This window comes from Photinus pyralis, unplaced genomic scaffold (genome assembly GCF_008802855.1).
Source record: "Photinus pyralis isolate 1611_PpyrPB1 unplaced genomic scaffold, Ppyr1.3 Ppyr1.4_LG8, whole genome shotgun sequence".
Classification (NCBI taxonomy): Eukaryota; Metazoa; Arthropoda; class Insecta; order Coleoptera; family Lampyridae; genus Photinus; species Photinus pyralis.
In genome coordinates, this window is record NW_022170819.1 from 6,988,936 (window position 1) to 7,012,166 (window position 23,231).

Consider the following 23,231-nt stretch of genomic DNA (forward strand, 5'->3'; position numbering starts at 1 on the left):
GTGGAGCCGCGAGAGATGTAACCAATCGTATTGAGTCTTCCCACCGGCGTATATCTATGCCGGGACGTTAACCAAAACCGCTAGCGATGATTCTCGCGTTCCTCTTGTGCGGTGTTCCGTCAACCTGATAGTTGTTTCTTAAGATGGCACGACTTTCAATAACTCGTTGGTTTTTCGGTCGATCAACGAGAACCCACGTATCATAATAGTCGTTTGTTTGCGTCGATCCACTGGTTCGAATCTGGTCCATCGAGTGCTGTTGAACCAGAATTTCTACCGCAGATTCTTCGACGATTCGTATCATGTTGACCCGCTTCTGAGGTCTTTCCCTGGGTCCGTTGTGTACGAGTCGAGGTCTTCCACTGCTTCCTTTCATCGCTGGCGCTGGTTCAGCTTCCTCTGTTTGCGGTTGCTGATGTTTAACGTTTTTATCGTCGTTAACGTTTCCTTCTCGCGGAGTCGCTGCGCCTCTGGACTTATTGAGTTTCTATTGTAGTCCTCATCGGCTTTTCCGCTTCGAACCAATTCTCTTCTTCATAAATGTTGACATCTCGAACCTCTCTTGTGTATGGTTTCATATATATTTTCACTTCTCTTGATTTCTGATTGAAAACTCGTCTTCTTTTTGAACTCGAATTTTACATACTGCGTGATGTTGATTTTCCGCTCTTCTGGGATCCACACTCTGTTCACCTTAGACATCTCCGCATATCCTTTCTGGATCGAGGTTCGAATTTCCCTGGGTCCTGCTCCCTGTTTTGTGTGTACACCTTGCATTCAAATTCGCGGAAATAACTGACGTATAGTTCTTTTCTAGTCCAAAGTTCGTGTAGTATTTTTCCTCTCAACTTCTTGATGGACATCGATTCCTGGTGTAGTTGGCCGTGTTGATGGGTTCGCACCAGAACTATTGAGGCAATCCGGACTCATCTCCACGAGTGTACGATTTCTTCTCACGGCGATCCATTCCGTTCTGATATGTGCGTGTCTGTCAATCCCCTCCCGATTCCGTTTGCTCTCAGATACTCATCGAAGATGTTGCTCACGTGTTCCTTTACGTTATCGGATTGTAAGTACTTGATCTTCTTCCATGTCAGATTCTCGCCCTGTATTTTATTATTCTTGAACGCGTCGAAAACATTACTTTTATTCTTCACGGGTTTAGTCATACACCATCCAAAATACTCGTCGATGAATACTAAATCTTCCTTTGCTTTTCCGTTTGATTCTATCCTGGCTGGTTCCCAGACATCTGAGTGCACTATTTCTAGTAAGTCTTATGAGTTCTTGGCTACAAATTTCGCATTCGAGACTTCCCCTGGTTGCATCGATGGTTATACGTTTGATGGTGCTTTTTCTTCAACCTCCTTGGAGATTCTTGAAGTTTAGATGGCCCAAAGTGTTCGGTGCCATGTTTCAGATTCACTCAATCTTGATTCTGCCGTTGGCAGTCTTGTTACTGAATTGCATTCGTTCTTTCTTTCTTAGACAGCTCGTTGAATCTCTTCGCCTGGAGGATTAACTTTCCAGTCTTGCCGACAATATCTGTCATCCCCTTCCCTTGTCTGCTGTTTCTCCCTAGTCCAGTCCAGGCTATATAATATTTTTTGACAAAAAAATTAGTTACCGGTTCAAACCGGGTTTTTTATGCAGGCGAAATGATTAGAAATTAGGCAGATTAAAACAGCTGAATTTTTCCGCGGGTTAAATCCCGGGGGTTGAAAGGGGTGGAAAGGGTATTTTGCAATTTGTGGCGAAAATGTTCAATATAAAAGTTATAGGGTATAAAAAAATGAACGACTTTTGTATCTGCATTATTTTCACATAACCTCCAATTTTCCTAGAAACACCGAAAAAACTGTTTTTTTCGTTTTTTAATCTTATTTTTGCGAAAAAAAGTCGTAGGTGTTTGAAATTTTGAGAAAACATAGCTTGCTTTATGATAAAAAAAGGGGGCAATTTTTTCGGCCCGTAAAGTTGAACCGTTTCCGAGATCTCACGATTTCTGAAAAAAACACCTTTTTTTACAAGGAGATGAAAAATCTATTTTTTTTCATCGTACAGAGGTGCGCGGGGTAGCAAAATTTTTGGGAAAACTGATATTTTAATAAACAAAAATAAAAAAATATTATTCTTATACTTCGAGAAAATCGCCAAATACTGGAAAAACAGTTTTAAGATATACACGGTTTTTGACATGATAAATCAACGTGTTGGATGTTAATAAAGATTTTTTCGAAATTTATCTTCTTGCTTCTCTTTAATGTTGCTAAAATATTATCTTTTGTTTCCTTATGCTCAACTGTTTTAGTTAAAATATCTTTATTATTTCTTTTTTCTGCTTTTTTACCGCAATAAAAGCAAATTCGAAGTAAAATCGAATTATTTTGCTTCCTGAACAATTTGTTTTTGTTCACTGACTATTCTTCCTGACTATTTTATAGCTGATGCAATTACGCTGGGCCTGTTGAAAAACTTGCAAAATCTGCAATAAGAACGTTAATTTTATCGGCCAAAGCAATAGATGATTTGAGATATAAGACCTGGAATAAACTTCATGAGGATTTTATTCATAATTCGATAAAGCGATCAACAGACCCAGCGCAATTACATCAAGTGTAAAACAGGCAGGAAGAAGAGTTAGTGAATAAAAACAAATTGTTCAGGAAGCAAAAGAATTAGATTTTACTCCGAATTGTTTGCGGTAAAAATGAAGAAAAAAGAAATAATAAATATGTTTTAATTAAGGCACTAGGAAACAACAGAAAATATTTTAGCAACATTAAAGAGGAGAGAGAAGACAGATTTCAAAAACTCTTTATTAGCACGGATCCAATAAGTTAATTTTATTTAGTTGCAAAAAAGCTATTTACAAATGTCAAAAACCGCGTATCTTAAAACTGTTCCCCCAGTTTTTTTTATTCGAATAATAATTTTTATTTTTGATTATTAAAAAATAGATTTTTCATCTCTTTGAAAAAGAGGTGTTTTTTCTTCAGAAAATCTTGAGATCTCGGAAACGGTTCAACTTACGGGTCCAAAAAAAATTGTCTCCTTTTTTTCTCATAAAACAAGCTGTTTCCTCCAAATTTCAAACCCCTACGACTTTTTTTCGCAAACTGAGAATAAAAAACGAAAAAAACAGTTTTGCCGGTTTTTCTAGGAAAATTGGAGGGTATGTGAAAATAGTGCAGATACAAAAGTGGTTCATTTTTTTATTCTCTAAAGGCTTTAAATTAAACATTTTGCTAAAATTTGCAAAACTGCACTTTCCACCCCTTTTAACCCCCGGGATTTCACCCGCGGAAAAATTCCGTTGTTTTCCGTTCCCCGATTTTTAATCATTTCACGTGCATGAAAAACCCGGTTTGGCCCGGTAACTAATTTTTTTGGAAAATAAATTATTTTAGAACTATTTACCCTGGACTACCCACAGATATGAGATTATGCAAAATACATCGATTCTTGGTGGGAGACTCGGTAAAACGAAACAAGAAAATGATTCCTATTGATCTCCAGTAACAGAACCTTGAGTTCCTGCCACATTATAAACAGATCATCTAAATGTTTTCTCTCCAGTAATGATTTTCTTAGTAGTCCCTATACGTCACGTGAATTCTTTCAATCTCGTTGTTAACCCTTCGATGAATGCTTGTCTTGGGTTGCGAATTGTGACGTCCTTCCATACTTTGCTTATAGCCTTCCTCCAAGTTTTATCTAGAAAATACAACTTCCTCCCTTCTTTGCGGCATCTTCTTATTTCTCGCAAGAAATGACGCCTCCAAGTAAGTTTTCCTTAAGAGCACTATTGAGCGACATTTTCCCATATCTATAATGACAAGCAAAATAGGTATATTACAAGTAAAAAAAATGTGTATACTCACTGAAAACCAATTTGCTTTATCCATACTGTGGTCCGCTTCAATTGAGGTTCATCTTCATTTAACGCTGTTAAAATTTTATTCAATGTTCGCGTTTTTTTTCTCTCAAAAAAGGAATGGATCAAACGTCTGAGAACACTTTTAGTTCCAAAATCGTTGTTGTCCAAAATTGCACTCGGTCTGTGACATACTTAAGGCGCGTGAAGTTCGTGGGTCGTTTTATATTCCCGAAGAATCTTGCGACACTCACACCTAAAGTAAGATGTAAATAAATCTTTATCTACAAATATAAAAAATACCTGCTGCATTTGCGCTGTTTTCTGTTGCAGAGTTTTCTGAGTTGTTTGAGAATAAGCTTTGAATATGTCAAAATGCTCGTTTTATCTTCAATCGAGAAGTGCGGTGGAGAAAAAGCAGCCCCTGCTACACAGATCAGCCTTTGCAAAGACTATTTTTTTCGTATAAATGAGATGATATTAAAATTAATTTAAATTAAAATTAAAGGGACAATTCACTTGCCAAGTGTATCTGATCATGAATTGATTTATTGCCACATACCCGTGCAAAGGGTGACTTCTGCTCAAAACATATACACTTACAGAGATTTTACACAGTTTAGTTACACCCGGTTTAAAGGCGATCTTATGTCGATTCCATGGAAATGTGTAATTGAGGCGTCAGATATAAATACGAAGGTAAACATTTTCAATGAGAATCTATTGACACTTTTTAACTTGCACGTGCCTCTGAAAACGTCTAGGTTTTCAAAACCACATGCTCCTTGGCTCACTGACGGTATAAGGCAATTATTTGCAATTAGGCAGGTTGCTCTTAATAATTATAAAAAGTCAAGGCATCAAGTAGATTGGAACGTCTATAAATCTATTCGAAACTTTGTTACCGTAGCTGTTAAAAAGCAGCAACGCAAATATTACCAAGAGCGTTTCAGTGAACATCATAATAATCTCTGGAAAGAGTTTCGTAATTTAAATAAAACAAATAAATCAAAACCCATACCCAAAGAGTTGTCCGACGTAGAGAAATTGAATCAGTACTTTACTAATTCGGCAACTAGACTACTTGGTGACACTACCGCTTTGGAAACGTTTTATGAAGGGCTTCTATATCCACAATTTTAAGTTTCACCACGGTTTCCGAGGATGAAATCTTTAGGATAATCCGGTCAATTAAATCAAAGGCAATTGGTATTGATGGGATTGGGATTAATCTGATTAACTGGTGTATTCCGTATCTGCTTCCAGTAATTACGCATATAATTAATTTTTGTATTACGCATTCCACTTTCCCAAAATGTTGGAAGCAGGCACGAATAATTCCGTTGCCTAAAATTTCAAACCCCACTTTACTTAAAGACCTGCGCCCGATTAGTATATTGCCTACCTTATCTAAAGTTATGGAGAGAGTAATTGCTCTGCAACTTTCGTCGCATTTGTGTTTCAATAAAATTATTCCCAACGTACAGTCAGGCTTTAAAGTTGGTCACAGTTGCAATACAGCCTTGCTAAAAATAGTGGACGACATAATGATTGCTTCAGATAAGGGACACTTGACTACTCTGGTGTTGTTAGATTTTACGAAAGCTTTCGACACAATTAACCACAAACTGCTCATTTCCATCTTACATTACTCGGGACTATCACATACAGCCAGGAAGTTTATGATTAGTTATTTGGAGGATAGAGTCCAAGCGGTGTCGACTGCAGGTATTATGTCTAAATTTCTTCACACTAGTTGCGGTGTACCGCAAGGCTCCGTATTGGGTCCAATCTTGTTCAACATCTATATTTCTACGTTTCCCCTTGCACTAAAGCATTGTACTTCTCATTTCTATGCGGATGATGCGCAGTTATACTACTCTTTTGACCCATCGGAAGTACAGTTAGCATGCCATAGAATTAATGAAGATCTAACGCGTATTGCTAATGTTTCGAAGGATCATGGACTCTTCCTTAATTCGGTCAAAACGCAAGCGATTCTCTTTGGTAGGGATAAACATAGATTAGAAGCGAAGGGTTACGTACAAATAGCCATAGGTGGAAAGGCAATATCCATAGAAGATTGTGTAAACAATTTGGGATTAGTGGTTGATTCAAATCTGCGGTTTAAAAATCATATATCCCGATGTATACAACGTGGTTATGCGAGTTTGAAGATTATTTACCGCACTAGACACTTGCTTACTCGTATGCCGAAAGCTACTCTATGTAACGGCATGGTGCTGTCTGGTCTAAATTATTGTGATACTGTCTATGGCCCCTTCCTTGACTCAGCAGATATAAGAAAGATACAATTGCTGCAAAATTCCTGTCTAAGACTTATATTTGGAGTCAGGAAATTTGAACCAATTAGTTACAAATTAAAGGAATTAAAATGGCTTAATATGAAAAATCGGAGGTTTTTGCATGCTGCCACGGTATTCCATAATATTATAATCAACAGGTCGCCATCTTATCTGTATGAAAAGATTACCTTTAGGACGGATGTCCATAATCTGAATTTAAGGTTTAAGGGGCTATTAACACCGCCAACACATGTTACTCAATTTTTTAAACGTTCCTTTTCCTATTGCATTGCAAGTATTTACAATAAATTACCCGAAAACCTTAAAAAACTTTCTTTAATTTCATTCAAGTGTAAGCTACGGAAATTCCTGCTTGAAAATCAGTCACGTGCCTAAACTTCAAATATTGTTTTTTTTTGTTTGTTACATTTTTTGTTTGTCTAGTTCACATTTATACTTTTTTATTTATTTTAATTTAGTAATTCTAATTAGTTTTCATACCAAATAGAATATGTCTATACTAGGTATCGGAATAATTTCTAGGGTTAAGTGTAAGAACAGGCAGCGGTTTTTCTGCTGCACTGAACTTCGCCCTTGCTTGGAAGTCCTTTGGTTATTTTTTTTTTCTATTTCCTCAAATAAAGGCAATATTATTATTATTATTATTATTATTATCAACGGCAATTTACGCAAGTAAACGACTATATATAAACTGAAAAACGGAATTACAGACAGATTTCATTTGTCAACTACCACCATTGAAAGCAAAATTTCCCGTGTGTTACCGGCATTTGAAAATTGCAACCAATAAAAATTTTGCATTTAAATGTGCAGTATATGTGTATTTTCTATTCAGCAAATGTTACTAATTCACTTCCACAATGTTCCTTGGCCTATAACCTCTTGAATATTGCAGTTTGCAGTGTATGAATAAATATACCTCCGACCTTCGTTTAATGCTCATTAAAATGTGTCATAGATTTTGGACAAATTACAAAAATCTCGTAAAGGAAAAGGTGAAACGTAAAATCATGATTTCAAGACTCTTAGAAGTAATCATCGAACATAATGAATAAAAAGTGGCTGCAATGTGTTATTAATCTTCCTTGTGACAGCCTACTATTTTGCATAGTTATAAAACATATTATGAAACACTAAACCGACCCCATATGAAAACGAAATAAAGACATCAGAAACTTTCGGTGACATATAAATCCCATCCCAAACACATCTCCCTCGTCCATATACAATACAAATATCTCCATGTTTCTCTTTTAGGTGTTAGACAAGCGGCAGATGTGACATTACATTCATTCTTCTACTAAATCCGTGAACTAACACAGCGCGTGCGGGTTTAAACGGTATCTATTAGAGCCAAATTCTATAGAGGCAATCGTCCAAACGTACAGGGGAGGGTTCTGGAAAAAAATTGAAACACACCTTCGACTGTTCCACTGAAAAGATTATATGGCAAATTATGACCGAAAATGATTGCATTAAATTTATAGGATCGCGCGCATATACAAATTAAGGGACGAAGGAAGATTTTTTCAAACAAATAAGTTTCAGAAATAGATTAGATTCGCACGCGTGTTTTCTAACTAGACAGTAAGTATAAGGGGTAATTCCGGCCCGATTCCGGCATCTGACAGCCCCATTTCCGCCAAATACTCTTATCATGTCTTTCCTTTAAACGCGCGCGTGATGTATGTGCGAGAGCTTCCTTGGCCGACACTTTAATAATTACGTCAAGGCCTTCCCACGAGGAGTAAGGGAGAGTTATTATAAACAATTTTTCATGGAGGATATGATTCTGGCAGTCGACAATTTAGAGGCGAAACTCACCCCATCGAGCAATTTATAGAATACGACACGTGTCTACGGTATTAGAGCACCGAGTTACTTCCCGTCATTTCACACAGGATACTTTGATGCGATGACTAATTACGTACGAAAATTTAAAATCTAGTTTTCTCAAAATTGCAGGAAATCCGTGTTTGGCTCGGAAACAATATAAAATATCGACAGGTCTCGTTCGTGCATCCGTAAGGAAGCGAGGAACCGTATTATAACTGCTGATTAGTGGCAAATGGGGAGGGCGCTTGTTTGGTAATTTAGATAGAATCGAAGTTGTCTGTGAATCAACCCCTAATTTAACTACTTCAGGCCGTGGCAATGTACAAATATTAGTTCTGCCTATATATACAACTGCGTTTGATAGTTTCGTGTCGAACATCGTGTCTGTAGTCATTATTACACCTCTAATTGGAAATACTTTAAGAATCCTAATTATTCACACGCACACGGTTTTTATTCCTTTTTTAATCGAAAGATGATTCAGATAATTGAATTTGTTTGTGCCTATGAAAGTTAAACACAAAAGATAATTACAACAGACTAAAAATAATTAACCGAAGATTGAAAAAGAAAGCCCTGACTTGAGGTAGCGGGATTACCTTCGGAAACAGTCATCACTGTGTTAGCTACCACCGTTATGACTTGCGGAAAATTCGATGCTTCTGTTTCGCCAAAATGTATCACCTTCAGAGCACTGTAGAAAAGGAAAATGTCAACGTGTTTCATTCCTCCGACACCCTGAGGGATACCGGAGGCGGGCTGCTCAGAGTTTCCAAATCCTCTTCAGTCAGAGAACGGGAATGTAAGAATGGGTACAGTTAAGGGTGGGAACGGAAGGAAAAGGAATTAGGGTGCTGAGAGGGAAGAGCACTGTTCTAGCATTCGCCTCGTAGATTGCAACATAATGCTAGCCTTATCTAAACCAGACAGAGAAGTCGGCAGCGGGAATAGAACCCATAACCTCCCGAAGAGCAGTCGGCAACGCAACCATTGCGCCACCGACTTCGGTAAGCACTGCAGATGATATAACAACCTCTTTCAAGTTTTGGTCTGTCTTTGGTATGGAACCTATTACTAGCGTCGGAAGATCAGAGAAATGTAATCGGTCATCGATGGCACGTATCGTTCTTCAATTTATTTACTTATTTATTGTCCCTCTCTTGTTCTGGATCCTCAACAGCCTTTCGCCGGAAAACCGAATTCGGAGTAGCCGGCAGAATGCTCGAAACTGGTCTAAGGTAATTCCCATCTCTGCCACAGATGAAAAATTCACCCAGGTTCGAACACCCGACCTCCGGATTTATAGTCCAACGCTCTACCACTGAACCATAAAGCTGGAAGACAAAGGACAAAACACTTACACATGATTCTAGTCGACTATTCACAGACATAAGACACATTCCAACACATAACATCGGCATGTACAAGATTTCCACAAATAGAATACGAACACATCCACAATTAACTCTTAAACATAATCTCATAACAGATACCACGTTATGCTACAAATACACTCCACAGATAATACTTGAAAACCACACAATAAATTATATTGGAATATGACACTACTCACAGACAAAGGTCTTCACAGAAATTATACTTATAGATAATAAATTGTATGGAAGTTGATGTCATTTCGAGCGATACATTCGTTAGTTTAAACAAAACCTTCTTGGATTTTTTATTATTTTTAAACTTTGAAAACTTAAAGCGCAACATCTCGGCAACTAATCGAGCGGTCGAATGGTTGTGTAAGTAATGAAAACCCCCTCCAAATGATAGATTATCCCCCAGTCCCATTTAAAAGAGAGTTTCCGTTTTGGCTTCTTTCAGTTTTCGCGGGACTCTCGAACGGTTGCTCCTTTGGGATCCAAACGCGATTCGTGGACAAACAGTTCGCTTCTTCCGTTAAGGATTTGGATTATTGACAGCTTTGCTGTACATCCATTTGACTCTTTGGGGGAACTACGGAACGTTTGTGCAAAAAAATGTCAAGTTAAATATGGAAGCTAACAAATAGTGGCACTTTTTATCACTTACATCCGCCCAGGTCTAATCTGGCATGAACGATCGATTTTCCCAGTTAAAAAAAATCGGAGGGGAAAGTTTTTATTACGAATTTGTGCCATTGAGAACACTTTTCGTCTACCCTTTTGTACTAAAAAGGATCGCAAAACCTTTCTGTTGAGCTTAACACGTTCGCTGCCAGAGTATTTCCATAAAACTGTTCAAAAAAACCCAATACAGTTTTATCATTTTTTGCGTAGAATTAAGTATAAATAATGAAAAGATATTGTCCAAATATGTTTTCAAAACTCATTTTTCAAAAAAATGAGACTACGAATAATTTCGTAGTTGGTACCCGTGATAGAAATTCTTTTTGAAGAACCAACTACGAGATAACTCGTATGAACCAATTTGCGCTTTTCATTGAGATTTATTTACCTATACCCACGCACGCGTATGTGCAATACTACAATTACGTGGACGGTGCAGTTTGTTGGTTATTTATGGAGTTGAGCAAACGTGTTTGTGAATAGTGGATCTGAACAATAGTTTCTCAGTATATTTGCGTAAAAGTTTATTGGTTAACCATTTAGTATGTCAAACAAAAGAAAACTAACAGAAGATCAGTTGAGAGAAATTGCAAACTATGATGAGGCGGAATGGGCAGGTTTTATTTCTCAAGATGGCGGTTCTGGTGAAGAATCCGATAATTCAAGCAACAGTGAGGTGTCCGATGAAATAGTGGACGATGAAAATAACCCCAGTGATGACGTTTCGATTTCATCTTACTCGCTAGTACAAGATGTCAACGTAGATCAACTATTAGAAGATGATGAATGGACAGACATCGCTGAAGACCCCCCTACTTTTCCATTTTCCGAACAAGTGGGACTAAAAATTGATTTCACAGACTGTAATATTCAAATTCTTGTGGACTTGTTTTTTAGTGATGAATTCTTGAAGTTACTAGTGGAACAAACGAACATTTATGCCCGCCAAGAAATAGGTAAAACACGTACGCGCAAGTCGTCTAGAATGTTATCATGGAAGGACACCGATATTATAGAAATGAAAAATTTTCTTGGACTTCTTTTGCACATGGGTCCATGTTCTCTTCCACAAATTTCATCATATTGGAGCACAAGCGTCTTTTACAACATTCCCTTTTGGAGACAAGTTATGAGCCGAAACAGATTTCAAGCTTTATTGAGATTTCTGCACTGTTCCGACAATTCAATTCCATCTGATGATAGACTATATAAAGTTCGACCTATTTTGACTCATTTCAATAAGGTTATGCGCAATAACTATACACCAGGCAAAAACATCTGCATTGATGAGTCGATGATGTTGTGGCGAGGAAGACTATTCTTTCGGCAATACATCAAAAATAAAAAACACAAATACGGCGTCAAGCTATACAAATTATGCGAGTCTAATGGTTTAGTTCAAAAGATAAAAATTTACTGTGGCAAATCTGATATTCAAGACAAAAATGTTGGTCATTCAACTGGGGTAGTGTTACATCTTATGAAAGATTATCTCAATAAAGGACACGTTTTACACATGGATAACTTTTATAACTCAGTGAGACTTACTACTTTACTTTCGGAAATGAAAACATACCTTTGTGGCACCCTAAGAAGCAACAGAAAGGGAAATCCAAAAGTTGTCATCGCTGAAAAGTTGAAAAGAGGAGAGCTTACATGGAAGCGCAAAGGAACAGTGGTAGTTTGTAAATGGAAGGACAAGAGAGATGTTCTTGTTATTTCAAACAAACACAAAGTCGACATGGAGCTTGTGCGCAACCGCAATGGAAAAACTTCTCTGAAGCCGAATATAGTTAGCGATTACAATAATGGGATGTCTGGTGTAGATCGATCAGATCAAATGCTTTCTTATTATTCCGCCCTGAGAAAGACAATAAGATGGCACAAGAAAGTTGCTTTACATATATTTGAAATATATATTCACAACGCATACATAATCTATCGGAACGCAACTTCTTCAAAAATTACCTCTCTACAATTCAGAGAAAAGGTTGTTGAGAGTTTGCTTGGCGAAAATATGCCTAAGCCGAATAAAAAGCCCAATCCTGGATCATTTCATTATTTGGAGAGTTTACCCCCAACTGAAAAGAAAAACCGGCCATCAAAACCTTGCAGAGTGTGCACCGCCAACAAAAAACGTCGTGAGACACGTTACTTCTGTCCAGTGTGTGAAGAAAAACCTGCTCTTTGCGTGGAAAATTGTTTTAAAGCTTATCACACGTAAGATCTGTAAATTTATATTATAACAGAATTGGCTCATTTTTTTTGCGTTTTCGAGAATAAAGTTCAGTTTACAGCGACCAGTACTTATTTTTAATTCTTGTCCCATAGACCGCCATACCTTATACTACACGCATTTGCTACGAATAAGAACGTAGACGGCTTCTATAGGCAGCGCTGCAAAATACGTATAATTCCGTAGTTGGTACCTAGGACAGACTACCAACTACGTATTATTTCGTAGTTGGCAGCCAACGTGTTAATTAAAGTTAGTTTCAATATGAATGCGAAAATGATAGTTTTTGAAAGAGCCACGAGAATGCCTTTCCTAATTTCATTGAAGGATAAAATTATTGATTGCAATGACAAACTATAACAATATCAAATATAACGTTATAAAATAATAATAAAACAGGCGAATCAAAATAAAATTGATGAAAAATATGAATATTCAATTTAATGCCTTTTCATAAAATTATACAATATTCTTTAGCGAAGCGAATCCGTTTATACTATCTTAATTATAATTTTGAAATAACTTTTGCATAAACTGATATTCTTTTCATCAATCTCCGAAAATAATATTTTACTGTTCACTGGAAATTGACAATTTGATATTTAAATGAATTTTCTACTTCGTAACATAGTTCAATTTTAAAAGGATACGAAAGAATAAGAATTCTCTAAATAATTGCGATTTGTGATATTTTGTAAACTTTTTTGATTATCATCTGTTTGAGTAGGTTCTAACTGTACAAAAAGTATAAAGGAACCATCAAATGTAGTTTGTGTTTCTGCTTATAATTATTTATTTCCCATTCTTAGACCAATAACGCATTGATAGAAAAATGCAATTAAATTTAACATGCTAGTAAGTGATTTCTAACGTTTATTCTTATTTTGCATTAATAATAGAGGAACTACATCACTGTTCAGCCGCCTATGGTTTTATGAGTAGCAAACACATTGTCTTGCAAATTTAAAATACTCACAAGCTCATCGTCCAATAATTTTACGTTTCATTCATGTTTTTGTTGTAAATAACAACACTTCTTGTATTTTATGGTGGGTTTATACAATCATTATCATTAGTATTAGTAGATCATAAAGAAATAGCCACTAGAAACAAAAGTATGGTTTCGTTGGTTAGCGACGCACAATAAACGTGTGTTTCTATTGGCTATTTCTTAATGATCTAATGATAGTTAACTAATGATAATGATTGTATAAACCCATCATTAATGCTACCAATGATTTAGAGGAACATACTCCTTGATGCGCGTTAGTGGACCTAATATACACAGACACCGAAATCAGCCACCGAAGCACCTGAAAACCCGTGCATTTCTTAGGTTAATTGCATTTTGGTCGAGCTCTCGTAGGTCGTTCAAATGTGTCATTTGATGAGACTTAAATTTTCTGAGGTTAAATTTTCCATGCTTCAAAATGTCGGATATCCCAGCACAGATCCATCTCGTCTAGTCTAAAGTATCCGTCCTGCTCAATAAGTTATCTACATAGAAATCTGTCCGATAGCTTCGGAAAGTTTGCTTCGTTTTCATCTGGTAATTGAAAAAGACATCTAATGGCTAAAAACGACGCTGCAGCCGTTCCGTAGATCAGTCTTCAATTCATACGTATCAATTGGTTTGGATTCATGCTCGCGCCACACAATCCTCTGAAATTTTGTTTGGGATGGATCCAGCACCATTTGGCAGTAAATCCTACCGCCAATTACAAAGGTGTGTCTAAATCTCAATAGAATGGCCAACAGGTCCTGCTGTAATGTGGGTCCACTATACTGAACATCGTTCAAGGAAAATCCTGAATCCGTCGGCGATGAGGCGTCAAATACAACCCGGTAAACGCCCTGATGGGCAGTAACCCTTCTCATTCTTAGTCAGTACCTTCTCCATGTGACTTAATATATTCAGAAATAAACTCCCTTTCCCAATACCTTTCGTACACAAATAACAGTTTAAACTTCTGGTGTCTTCACAAGCAAAGAATGAACGTGTGTTTGGCTCCTTTAGTTTTTCATGATTATTTTGGGCCATTTCCAAAAAATCGGCGCGACTCTTCATAAACGTTTTGAAATTATCGAAGGTAGGGCATTCAATGTCCCTTTTGAAATCCTCCCACTCTCTCAAGGTGCTGGAGTGGACATCAAATATAAAAGCATAATGTTCTGTTCACTTACAGACTAGTTCAGCGGTTCAGGAATCAAGGTTGTTTGATACATCCCGGCAGCCCCTCTGGGTGCGCCATTGACACTTCTTGTATTTTAATGAAAGTAGTGATGAAACCTTCATTTTCAACCACTTTTTGTGCCACCTGTCACTTTACGGGCGGCACCTGTCACTTTACCGACCGTATCTGTCATTTTTCCGGCCATACCTGTCATATTACTACATATCTATAATTACTCCTGTCACCACTGACTGACATTAATCAAATGTTCTATACGAAAATGGAAATTCTAAATTAGATACCTTTTCGGGTAAACTTTAATACAAAACTGGTCAGTAAAATGACATTACTTGACACGACAATTAAAGTACTCGGGCCCAAACAGAAACAGGCCTCGTACTATATTTCCTCGCCAGTAATGTGTCATTTTCCTGACTTTTATGAAAATAGCTGTTTATACGTATAACTACAACTTAAATAAAAACATGACAGCATGATATACTCGGAATTTTACAGTCGTGTAATGACGTCATTTTCGTGGGAAAAAACGTATGTCCTATTAAATTTATTTGTTGCTAAGTAACTGACTACTGGTGTCTAATTACCTGTATGACTTTTACTATACAGTGGTGTACATAATATTTTAGCATTTTTTGATAATAATTAAGTCAATTTCCACAAGAAATCTATAGGTCTTAATAAAAGAAGAAGTCCTAATTAACTGACTGACTGACTGAGATATCAACGCACAGCCTAAACGACTGAAGATATCGAAAATAAATTTTTAACATGTTAAAAAATGCGAATAGTTCATATTTTTTGCGAGCGAAACCGCGATGGATAAAATGTTAGTATTTCAAAAAAGGTCATTTACTCACTAATTATTTTAATAACTTGCTCAACTAACATATAAGTAATATTAACATATTTTTGTTTTTAAATAAATAAAGATTAACAAAACGAAAATCACAGAATATTATTTAGGAATCAATACTCCCGAAAAGACCCAAAAAATAATTAGCAGAGGAGTACATAAAAATTCAAAGAACCACATCTACACAAGAAAAAATTGCACTACCTTGATGAATAGTTGGAAAATCAAAATCGTAAAACAAAAATATACCAATGCCAATTTATTGCGATTGTAATGGTCACAGTATTAGAAGAAAATTAGTCGCCTTCGTCCGTATCGTCAGAGTCAAAATCAAAGTATTCGTCGTCAGTAAGGTCGTCATCTGCGTCTGTAGTGATAACAAGAGGTGGGATGTCAGAAGCATCACAAACTTGTACTGCCTCCCCAAGCCTCTTGTATTACTTTGTCCGTATGGTTTACGTATTTCTCCCAATTATCCCTAGAAATCTCCCCGATAACCCTTTCCCATGTTGCCAAAACCTCTTGTGGTGATCCCTTAAAATTTGCAATGTACTGATCGTATTTTCGTTTACACTGAGACCACACCATTTCAATCGCATTAAATTGGCAGTGGTATGGCGGTAACCGTAAAATTTTATGTCCTAAAGGCTTAACATATTCATCAAGGTAGTACTTTTTCTCTTTGGGGCAGTTTGCGCTGACAATGCTCCATATTTGATCCTTCATTGCCTTTTCTGGATAGCCGATATTTTTTTCCCCTAACCATTCTATCATTCTTTGTTTTGTCCATGATTTGGTGGGAATTTTCTCTAAAAGGCCAGAATGGTAGCTTGCGTTGTCCATAATAATTAAAGATTTTTCAGGAAGATTTGGCACCAGTTGAGTCTTGAACCAATTTTCAAAATTACCCCTGTTCATATTATCATGATAGTCCCCTGTTTTTTTTCCACTTTTAAAAATCAAACTTGCCCCACCAATAAAGCCATCGTTCGTCCCAGCGTGGACAATAATGTATCGATGACCTAAAGAATATCTCTTTTAATAATATTGAAAAGGTATTATAATATCTTATTTTACCTTCATTGGGTTTAATTGATTCCGTGTGCTTAGTATCATCTTGCCAGCTGTTTCGAAATGATCCCTTACTAAATATCCAGGTTTCATCCATAAAAACCGGAGTATAACCCTCATGTCCCAAATTTTTGTTTTCAATGTACTCCCTTAAGAATTTTATTCGTTTGTGGACAATATCCGGTAAATCCATAAGATATTTTCTGTTATTGGACTTCTTCCATTTAAAACCCATACTTTTGATCCACTTTCTCAATGAATCAATGGAAAATTGAAAATATTCGTTTTGCTCCAGAAATTTTTGTCTAATAGTTGCCAGTGTAACATATTCCTTTTGGGAGTACATATAATAGATTGTATCCCGAATTTTATTCTTCAAATATTCTGTGATTTTCGTCTTGTTAATCTTTTGCTTGGTAGAGACATTAGATGCGTAATCTTTGTCGGATTTTACACCATTTTTTCTCAAATTTGAAATGGTTGTTGGGCTGACTTTCGTTGCTTGTGCAGTTCGCTGTATAACATTGTTGATGTCTAGTGGTATGCCATTCCGAACTTGTTCCTGTTCAATTTGAAAGAAAGCCAACACATTTAGAATTATTAACTGTGTTTGTTCGTTAAATCGATGAGGGTTTTTTGGCGGCATGTTTTGACGCTTTGGCGTTTTCAAAACTTCAAAACTGACAATCACTTGACAAGCATTTCAGGTAAAATTTAGCCACGACAACAACATTTCGGCAAAATTTTTTGTCATTGTCATTTTACATTAGTTAAACAAGGATAGACAAAAATGACGTCATTACAAGACTGTAAAATTCCGATTTTACCCTTTAACCCTTCTCTCGAATTAATAATATCGTCAAAAAAACATAGAAACATTAACAATATTAACATGCAATAATAATTCGCTCGTAGGCTGCAGGTGGTGGTGGACCATATTCCAAAACTGGGCATATCGGTCCATCTTGCAATTCTTTAACCAGTTAATCCTATCCATTTGCTACTTCTTTGACATACAATACAAGGCATTATCACTTGAAATCAAACAGCGTATTTCCAGTGAAAATAAAAAGGAAATTACCTTCAGCTGCCTACAGCGCGTGTAATAAGTGCATTATTGTTTGAAGTTTGATGGGTTGCATATTGTAGTGGAAATATCTCTCAATTGTATAGATTTGGTTAAAAAGTACTATTCCAGCGTATATTAGGAATGGATTGCGTGTAAAGTATGACAAAATTACCTCTACACGATTCTGTACCTTAAGGTCTCCAAGGATCTATTCTTTGATTTTACCTTAACGAAAAGTTGTGGGACATTTTTATAATATAATCTACTCAGATACGAAAGAAAAAGCAAAACAAAATTTATGTACCATTAACGTCTATACTTTTACTCCACCGTTTCTGTAATAAAGAGATACCTTAAAATCTTTCTTTGTTCAAAATAGTCACTAAGCCACTAATGGTCATCATCAGAAGCAAATTTTGGTCTCGCTAGTGTTGTCTCAACTTGGGGAAGAAGAGCAGGGCGCTGAATCTGGAATATAAGGCGTCTTAATCCCAGTGGCGTAACAAGACAGCTCGGGGCCTCGGGGCAAATGGTCCTCGGGGCCCCCTATAAGTACTAGGCACGCATTAAAGTTTTTAATAAGAATCGTTTAAATAAAATCACCTTAAAACAGTCATTTTTTTAATCTATACTTCTTGATTAATTGCAAAATATAAAATCGGAACATACTAAACGTTTAATTTTTGAAATATTAATTACATACATATTTGACGAGCCTAAGTTATATAGAAAATCTAAAAGTCTCTTTTTCTAGCCTTTGCATTTGCAAATCCTTGATTACTTGGGTCAGATCCATTTCCGACGCGATTTTAGATGCAATTGAAAGAAATGCTAGATTGATCAATCTTTTCTGACCCATTTGAGATCTTCGATAATTTTTTATGATTTTCAACTTACTGAACGATCGCTCGAGACTTGCCACAGTTACAGGTAATGTCAAGAATAATAAAAAGTCGTGAACATCTGAATAAAATCACTCTCGAGAATCCCATATTGTTTGATGATTAGTTCGAAAAATTCGTTCGTTGACATTGTGCTAGTCAAATCACTAAAATGAGGCATGGCACACATTTTTATATTTTGTATACTACACATCGTTTTCTACGTGTGGCTGGCACCTTTCGGGTTGCGGGGCCCCAGAGATTGCGGGGCCTTGGGGCATTGCCCCGAACTGCCCGATGGTAGTTACGCCACTGCTTAATCCTTGCCGACATTTTTAAGCCTTATCCACCCTGCAGCTGTCGAGTAGCAGCATGATGGCCTTAGCGCCAAAATACCGAGATCTTTGCAACCTTAACGTTTTAAATAGTCTCCCATTTTCACGCGAGGAATCAACAGGATCCCTTCAAAATCTCAAACAACCGTTGCCATTAATTTTCTTGCTGAACATTGCCTTTTTTTTGTGATGAAGATCCTTTATGCTTTCAAGTTTTACATCAAATCTTGCAATTTGTACGTCACTTACTCAGGGCATTTATACGAGGGGTCGTTTTTTTGCTTCCTACTTAGTGTTTTTTTTTTAGATTCGGGAACAAAAAATAGTCACAGCTTTTGAAAGTCTGGACTTGGGCACTCATTGTCGTGGAACAACAAGACAACTTGCGTCAGTTTTCCGCGGCTCTTTACTTTAATAGCATCTCTAAGGCGATGCCTTGCAATACACTCCCGTTACCGTACTACCCTTACCTATCCAAAATATAATCAATCAGTCCAAAAAATGGGCGCCATTATTTTTTCTGCAGAAGGTGTGATTTTAAACTTCTGGGGAGGGTTGGAGTCCTTAACATGCCACTGCATCGACTCTTGTTTCGATTCAGGATTGTAATTTATTTATTGTCCCTCTTGTTCTAGACGCTCAGCAGGCTTACGCCCAATTACAGAGTGACCCGCATAATGCTTTTTAGAGGTGCCCCGCCCCTGCAGAAGGTCTTAAGTTGTTCTATACTAATCCGAGATTTACCTTACGAATTAGGAAAACTGCAGAAAACCTAATTCGGAGAAGCCGGCAGAATGCTCGAAACTGATCCAAGGAAATTCCCATCTCTGCCACAGATGAAAAATTCCTACCTCAGCCCAGGTTTGAACAGCCGACCTGGGTTTTGTAGCCCAACGCTCTACCACTGAGCTACAAAGCCGTTTAGAATAAATCTACAGAGCGGACGGGCGAAATAATAACTTGCCGTGTCCCGCGCAAATGCCACGTTCTATACAAATTCGATTTTCTTTCTTTCATTCACAGCTATCGAACAACAAAACACTGTAACTGTTACATACAACTTTTGTTTAAAAAAGGCTACCTTTTGATTATACAAAATTTTGAAAACGTTTCCAGATAAATTCGATGTTGAAAACCAAACTGGCATACAGTTATGACCAAAAGTTGCATTTTTCGATTTTTAAATAAAAGCCTATAATTTATTTTTACCATCCGCACGTTAGAAAGGGAGGTAAGTAAGTAGGTACCTACTTATTTCGTTGGGGGTAAAAATGTCCCCTCTCCACTTGTTTGACGGAAATACACGTATTTATCGGAAATGCGTTTATTACAGAAGTTTCTTTGTAATGTATTTCTATCTATTTTCAAAATAAGTATATAGAGCCAGGTAAAAAAAAGTTATCGGGCTAATCACTTTTCTTAAATGGATTCAATTCAAAAAGGTTAACAACTTTTTAAAGAAATAACAAAAATTCAAGAATTTTGTAAAATTTATTATACTTTTTGAATCATTTCAACATTTTTAATCTTTAAAAACCATTTTAAATTTTATGAATTTTTTTAAATTACTTGAATCTTTTTTAGTATCATCCCTGGTGTGCTATAGTTCTGAAAAGATAATTTAATATGCTGTCTTTCTAGATTAAAATATACAAGATGTTTAAAAATGAGGTTAGGTCCGATAAATTTTTCCATGACCCCGTATATTTATTTTGAAAACGGCTGATTATGCAACAATAATTTCCGATAACCTAATCCACAAAGACAGTATAGGCTTTTATCTATACTTAATCGAAAAATTTAACTTTTGCCCATAATGCATCAAAAAGAAAGGACTGTAGGCCAGTTTGGTTTTCAACATCGAATTTATCTCAACAGATGATAACAAAAAATTGCATCAATATCCAAAACAGTCCAGTCCGAGAATATAAAAACTACCCCTCGTACATGCTGAAGCTGTTTGACAGTTAAAAATGACTGGGTTTTCTTCTTGGGTAGGTAGTTTGGATAAAAATGTCCACTCGTAATAATTGGCTTTTGCAACTTGATCAGAAGCTCTCAAAGTCCATATCTCTTTAAGGTTTGATTCTTGGAAATCCAGAGACTTAAAAACGGCACTTGAGCTCCGCAGTTTTTTCAATCTGTTTCAAGCTTTCAAGGCAAAATGATTAAATGCCTTGTATTTATAAAAAAAAGTTCAGAATATGTCCATCTTTAAACGATCCAGAGAGTATGTGACATTTTCGCAACTCTTTGAAGGATCATTAATTCATCGCGTTTCAAAAAGGTCACAAACACTTGCAAACGGAGAATTTTGATTCGTTGGTAAATCTCAACGGTCTCTTTTCGTCTAGGTGAAATATGAACTAGTTTTCGCACCCTTTGGCATCAATAACGAATTTAAGATGTAGCTTTCTTAATAATTTGCATCGAATCTGTTTTTATTCAATAGCAAATATTTATATGTAGTTAAGCTTCCGATACAAAGGGCATTATTTAAATAAAACGGCACGAATACAATTATCGAATATTAAAATCACAATGCAGTAGTTTATGTTGTTATTATCTAGTGCATTGAAAGATATAATCTACCGTTTCTATTAAGTATTTTAGAAGAATAATTAACTTGTCGCGATAGGAGTAACCAAGAGTATCCGCTCCCACACTGAAGTACTCTTATCTGACCGGAACCCTTTCCTTATTCCTTCCTCTTATTTAATCCACGGTGGTTTCATCGATTTAGCTTTAGCTTTCAGCTGACCCGTACATACATACCCGTTTTATCATCATGTACGAAGGGGTGACTTCCCTTTATAACGGACTTAAGTGTGAATTCGTGTTCCGATTTCTGACGCTCGCCCTCCTCCTTCTCCCTAATTAAATCTCTTGTAATTTTCGTCGGATCCGCGCTTTAAGGATGTCCGTATCTAGTCAACGTGCGCAAGTAAGGCAATCTAATTATTTCGATTAATTAAAAAGTAAAAGAATTGCATAGAAATATCGATTAAGGTTAAGTAATAATTTAATTACGTAGGACGAACTCTATTATGATCATTTGTGGGATGATGATTAATTTTTCTATTATTCACACCTACGTTAACAAATAGTCTCATAATTTCCTTGTGATCTTTTATCACTGCCGGCGCAAAAGGGCATGATCTTCCGGGATATCGGTACTCTTCCGCATGATTCTGTCGTGCTTAATTAAAGCTGCTTTTATAAAGGTAAGTATGTCTTCAAAGGTTGATGAGTTAATTTCTCTGAAGATGATTTATGTTACATCTTTCTTCAACTTACAATTCTGCAAGATTTTAAAACAGCCTACTATATAATGGGCACAAAAACTTTTACTTTAGTACTTTTACAGTAGGGGGGATTTTGTAGAAAAAATTCCTATAGGAATGGCATATGAAAAATCTGGATCAAACCAGGCACATTTTTGCTGCAGATTTTATGTAAATGCTCTAGAATTCCAAAACAATCCCATTCGTTTTGTAATTTCGGATGGAAGTGCAGGTACAAAAACTTAAAATGAAGTATCCACCAAAATTGCAGTTACTTTCAAATCAACAGCAGGAAACTTTGCGAAAGTAAGTTAACCCTTGAGACGAGAAGACTGACAATTCCGCTTAGAGCTTAAAATAAGAAAGATTAGCTACGATTTATGTCACACGCCGCGCGATAAAAAGCGTGGGAACAATAAATTCATCACAAGTACTGTCATGTGGTGTCTTCTGTGTTGTTGGCTTCAAGTATCTTCTTCTATCGCATCTAAATTGTATACCCGAGCTATTTGTAGTGAGCTTTTCATGTTTACTTAATTCGATTTCTAGGGGTGGTTTGCCTTAGTTTCTTCTCTTATACAAAGTATACATTTGGATCGCTTATTCTATGGAATTGGAAACTACATTGAAATTTGATATTACCAAAAGACGTGACGTTTTTTTATAGTACAGCCATGCGATATTTAAAGGGTAGTTTTAAAACAAAAATAAACATTTTTTGCAGTTTGTATTCTAAATACCCACGTTGAGACAAGCTTCTTGCCAATTTGCAAGATTACTTTGTCCTGAACATACAAAATACGGTGAAGGACGATTTAAGTTGTGCTGCAATATAGTCACTTATGAACCCCTAATTTAGTCTGTACATTACCACCACCAATGAACCTTTCATTTAAAGAATTGGCGATCCGAAATGGGGTTTATTGAAAACAAGATACGAAGAATCGCATACGATTCTCAGTAGGGAAACCCAACTTTTAATCCGGCTCATATTCAATAGCACTGATCCTTGCACTCGTAGAAATCGATTGGCGAAAGTTTGACATCGCTATCTCGAGTAAGGCGAAGAACAGACGGACAGAGAGACTCACAAAACCATCACATAAGGGAAATTTTTAGCCATGGTAGTAACCAGATCCATTGGAATAACGTTTCAAACGCCAATGTTCCATCACTTGCATCAAAGGGAAAATACAGCATCACCACCACC

At 36.5% G+C, this 23,231-nt stretch overlaps 2 protein-coding genes across 3 annotated transcripts in view; one reads left to right on the top strand and one right to left on the bottom strand.

Annotated features, from left to right (window-relative positions):
* LOC116177656 (histone-lysine N-methyltransferase PRDM16-like) overlaps positions 1-23,231 on the top strand; it is a 146,080-nt gene that overhangs the window by 48,415 nt on the left and 74,434 nt on the right. The gene's annotated exons all lie outside the window — the stretch shown is intronic.
* Positions 15,561-17,267, bottom strand: LOC116177657. Its single transcript, XM_031496682.1, has 2 exons — positions 16,459-17,267; positions 15,561-16,403 (listed from the first exon to the last, which is right to left on the bottom strand). Exons 1-2 carry the CDS (start codon positions 17,096-17,098, stop codon positions 15,784-15,786), a joined length of 1,260 nt encoding a protein of 419 aa, XP_031352542.1. The 5' UTR covers positions 17,099-17,267; the 3' UTR covers positions 15,561-15,783.

What these genes read in the sequence shown, in the direction of transcription:
- LOC116177657 (XM_031496682.1), bottom strand. Translation starts at nt 17,098, where the DNA reads ATGCCGCCAAAAAACCCTCATCGATTTAACGAACAAACACAGTTAATA. An exon ending in ATCAATTAAACCCAATGAAG is followed by an intron (nt 16,404 to 16,458) that starts GTAAAATAAGAT and finishes GATATTCTTTAG; the next exon opens with GTCATCGATACATTATTGTC.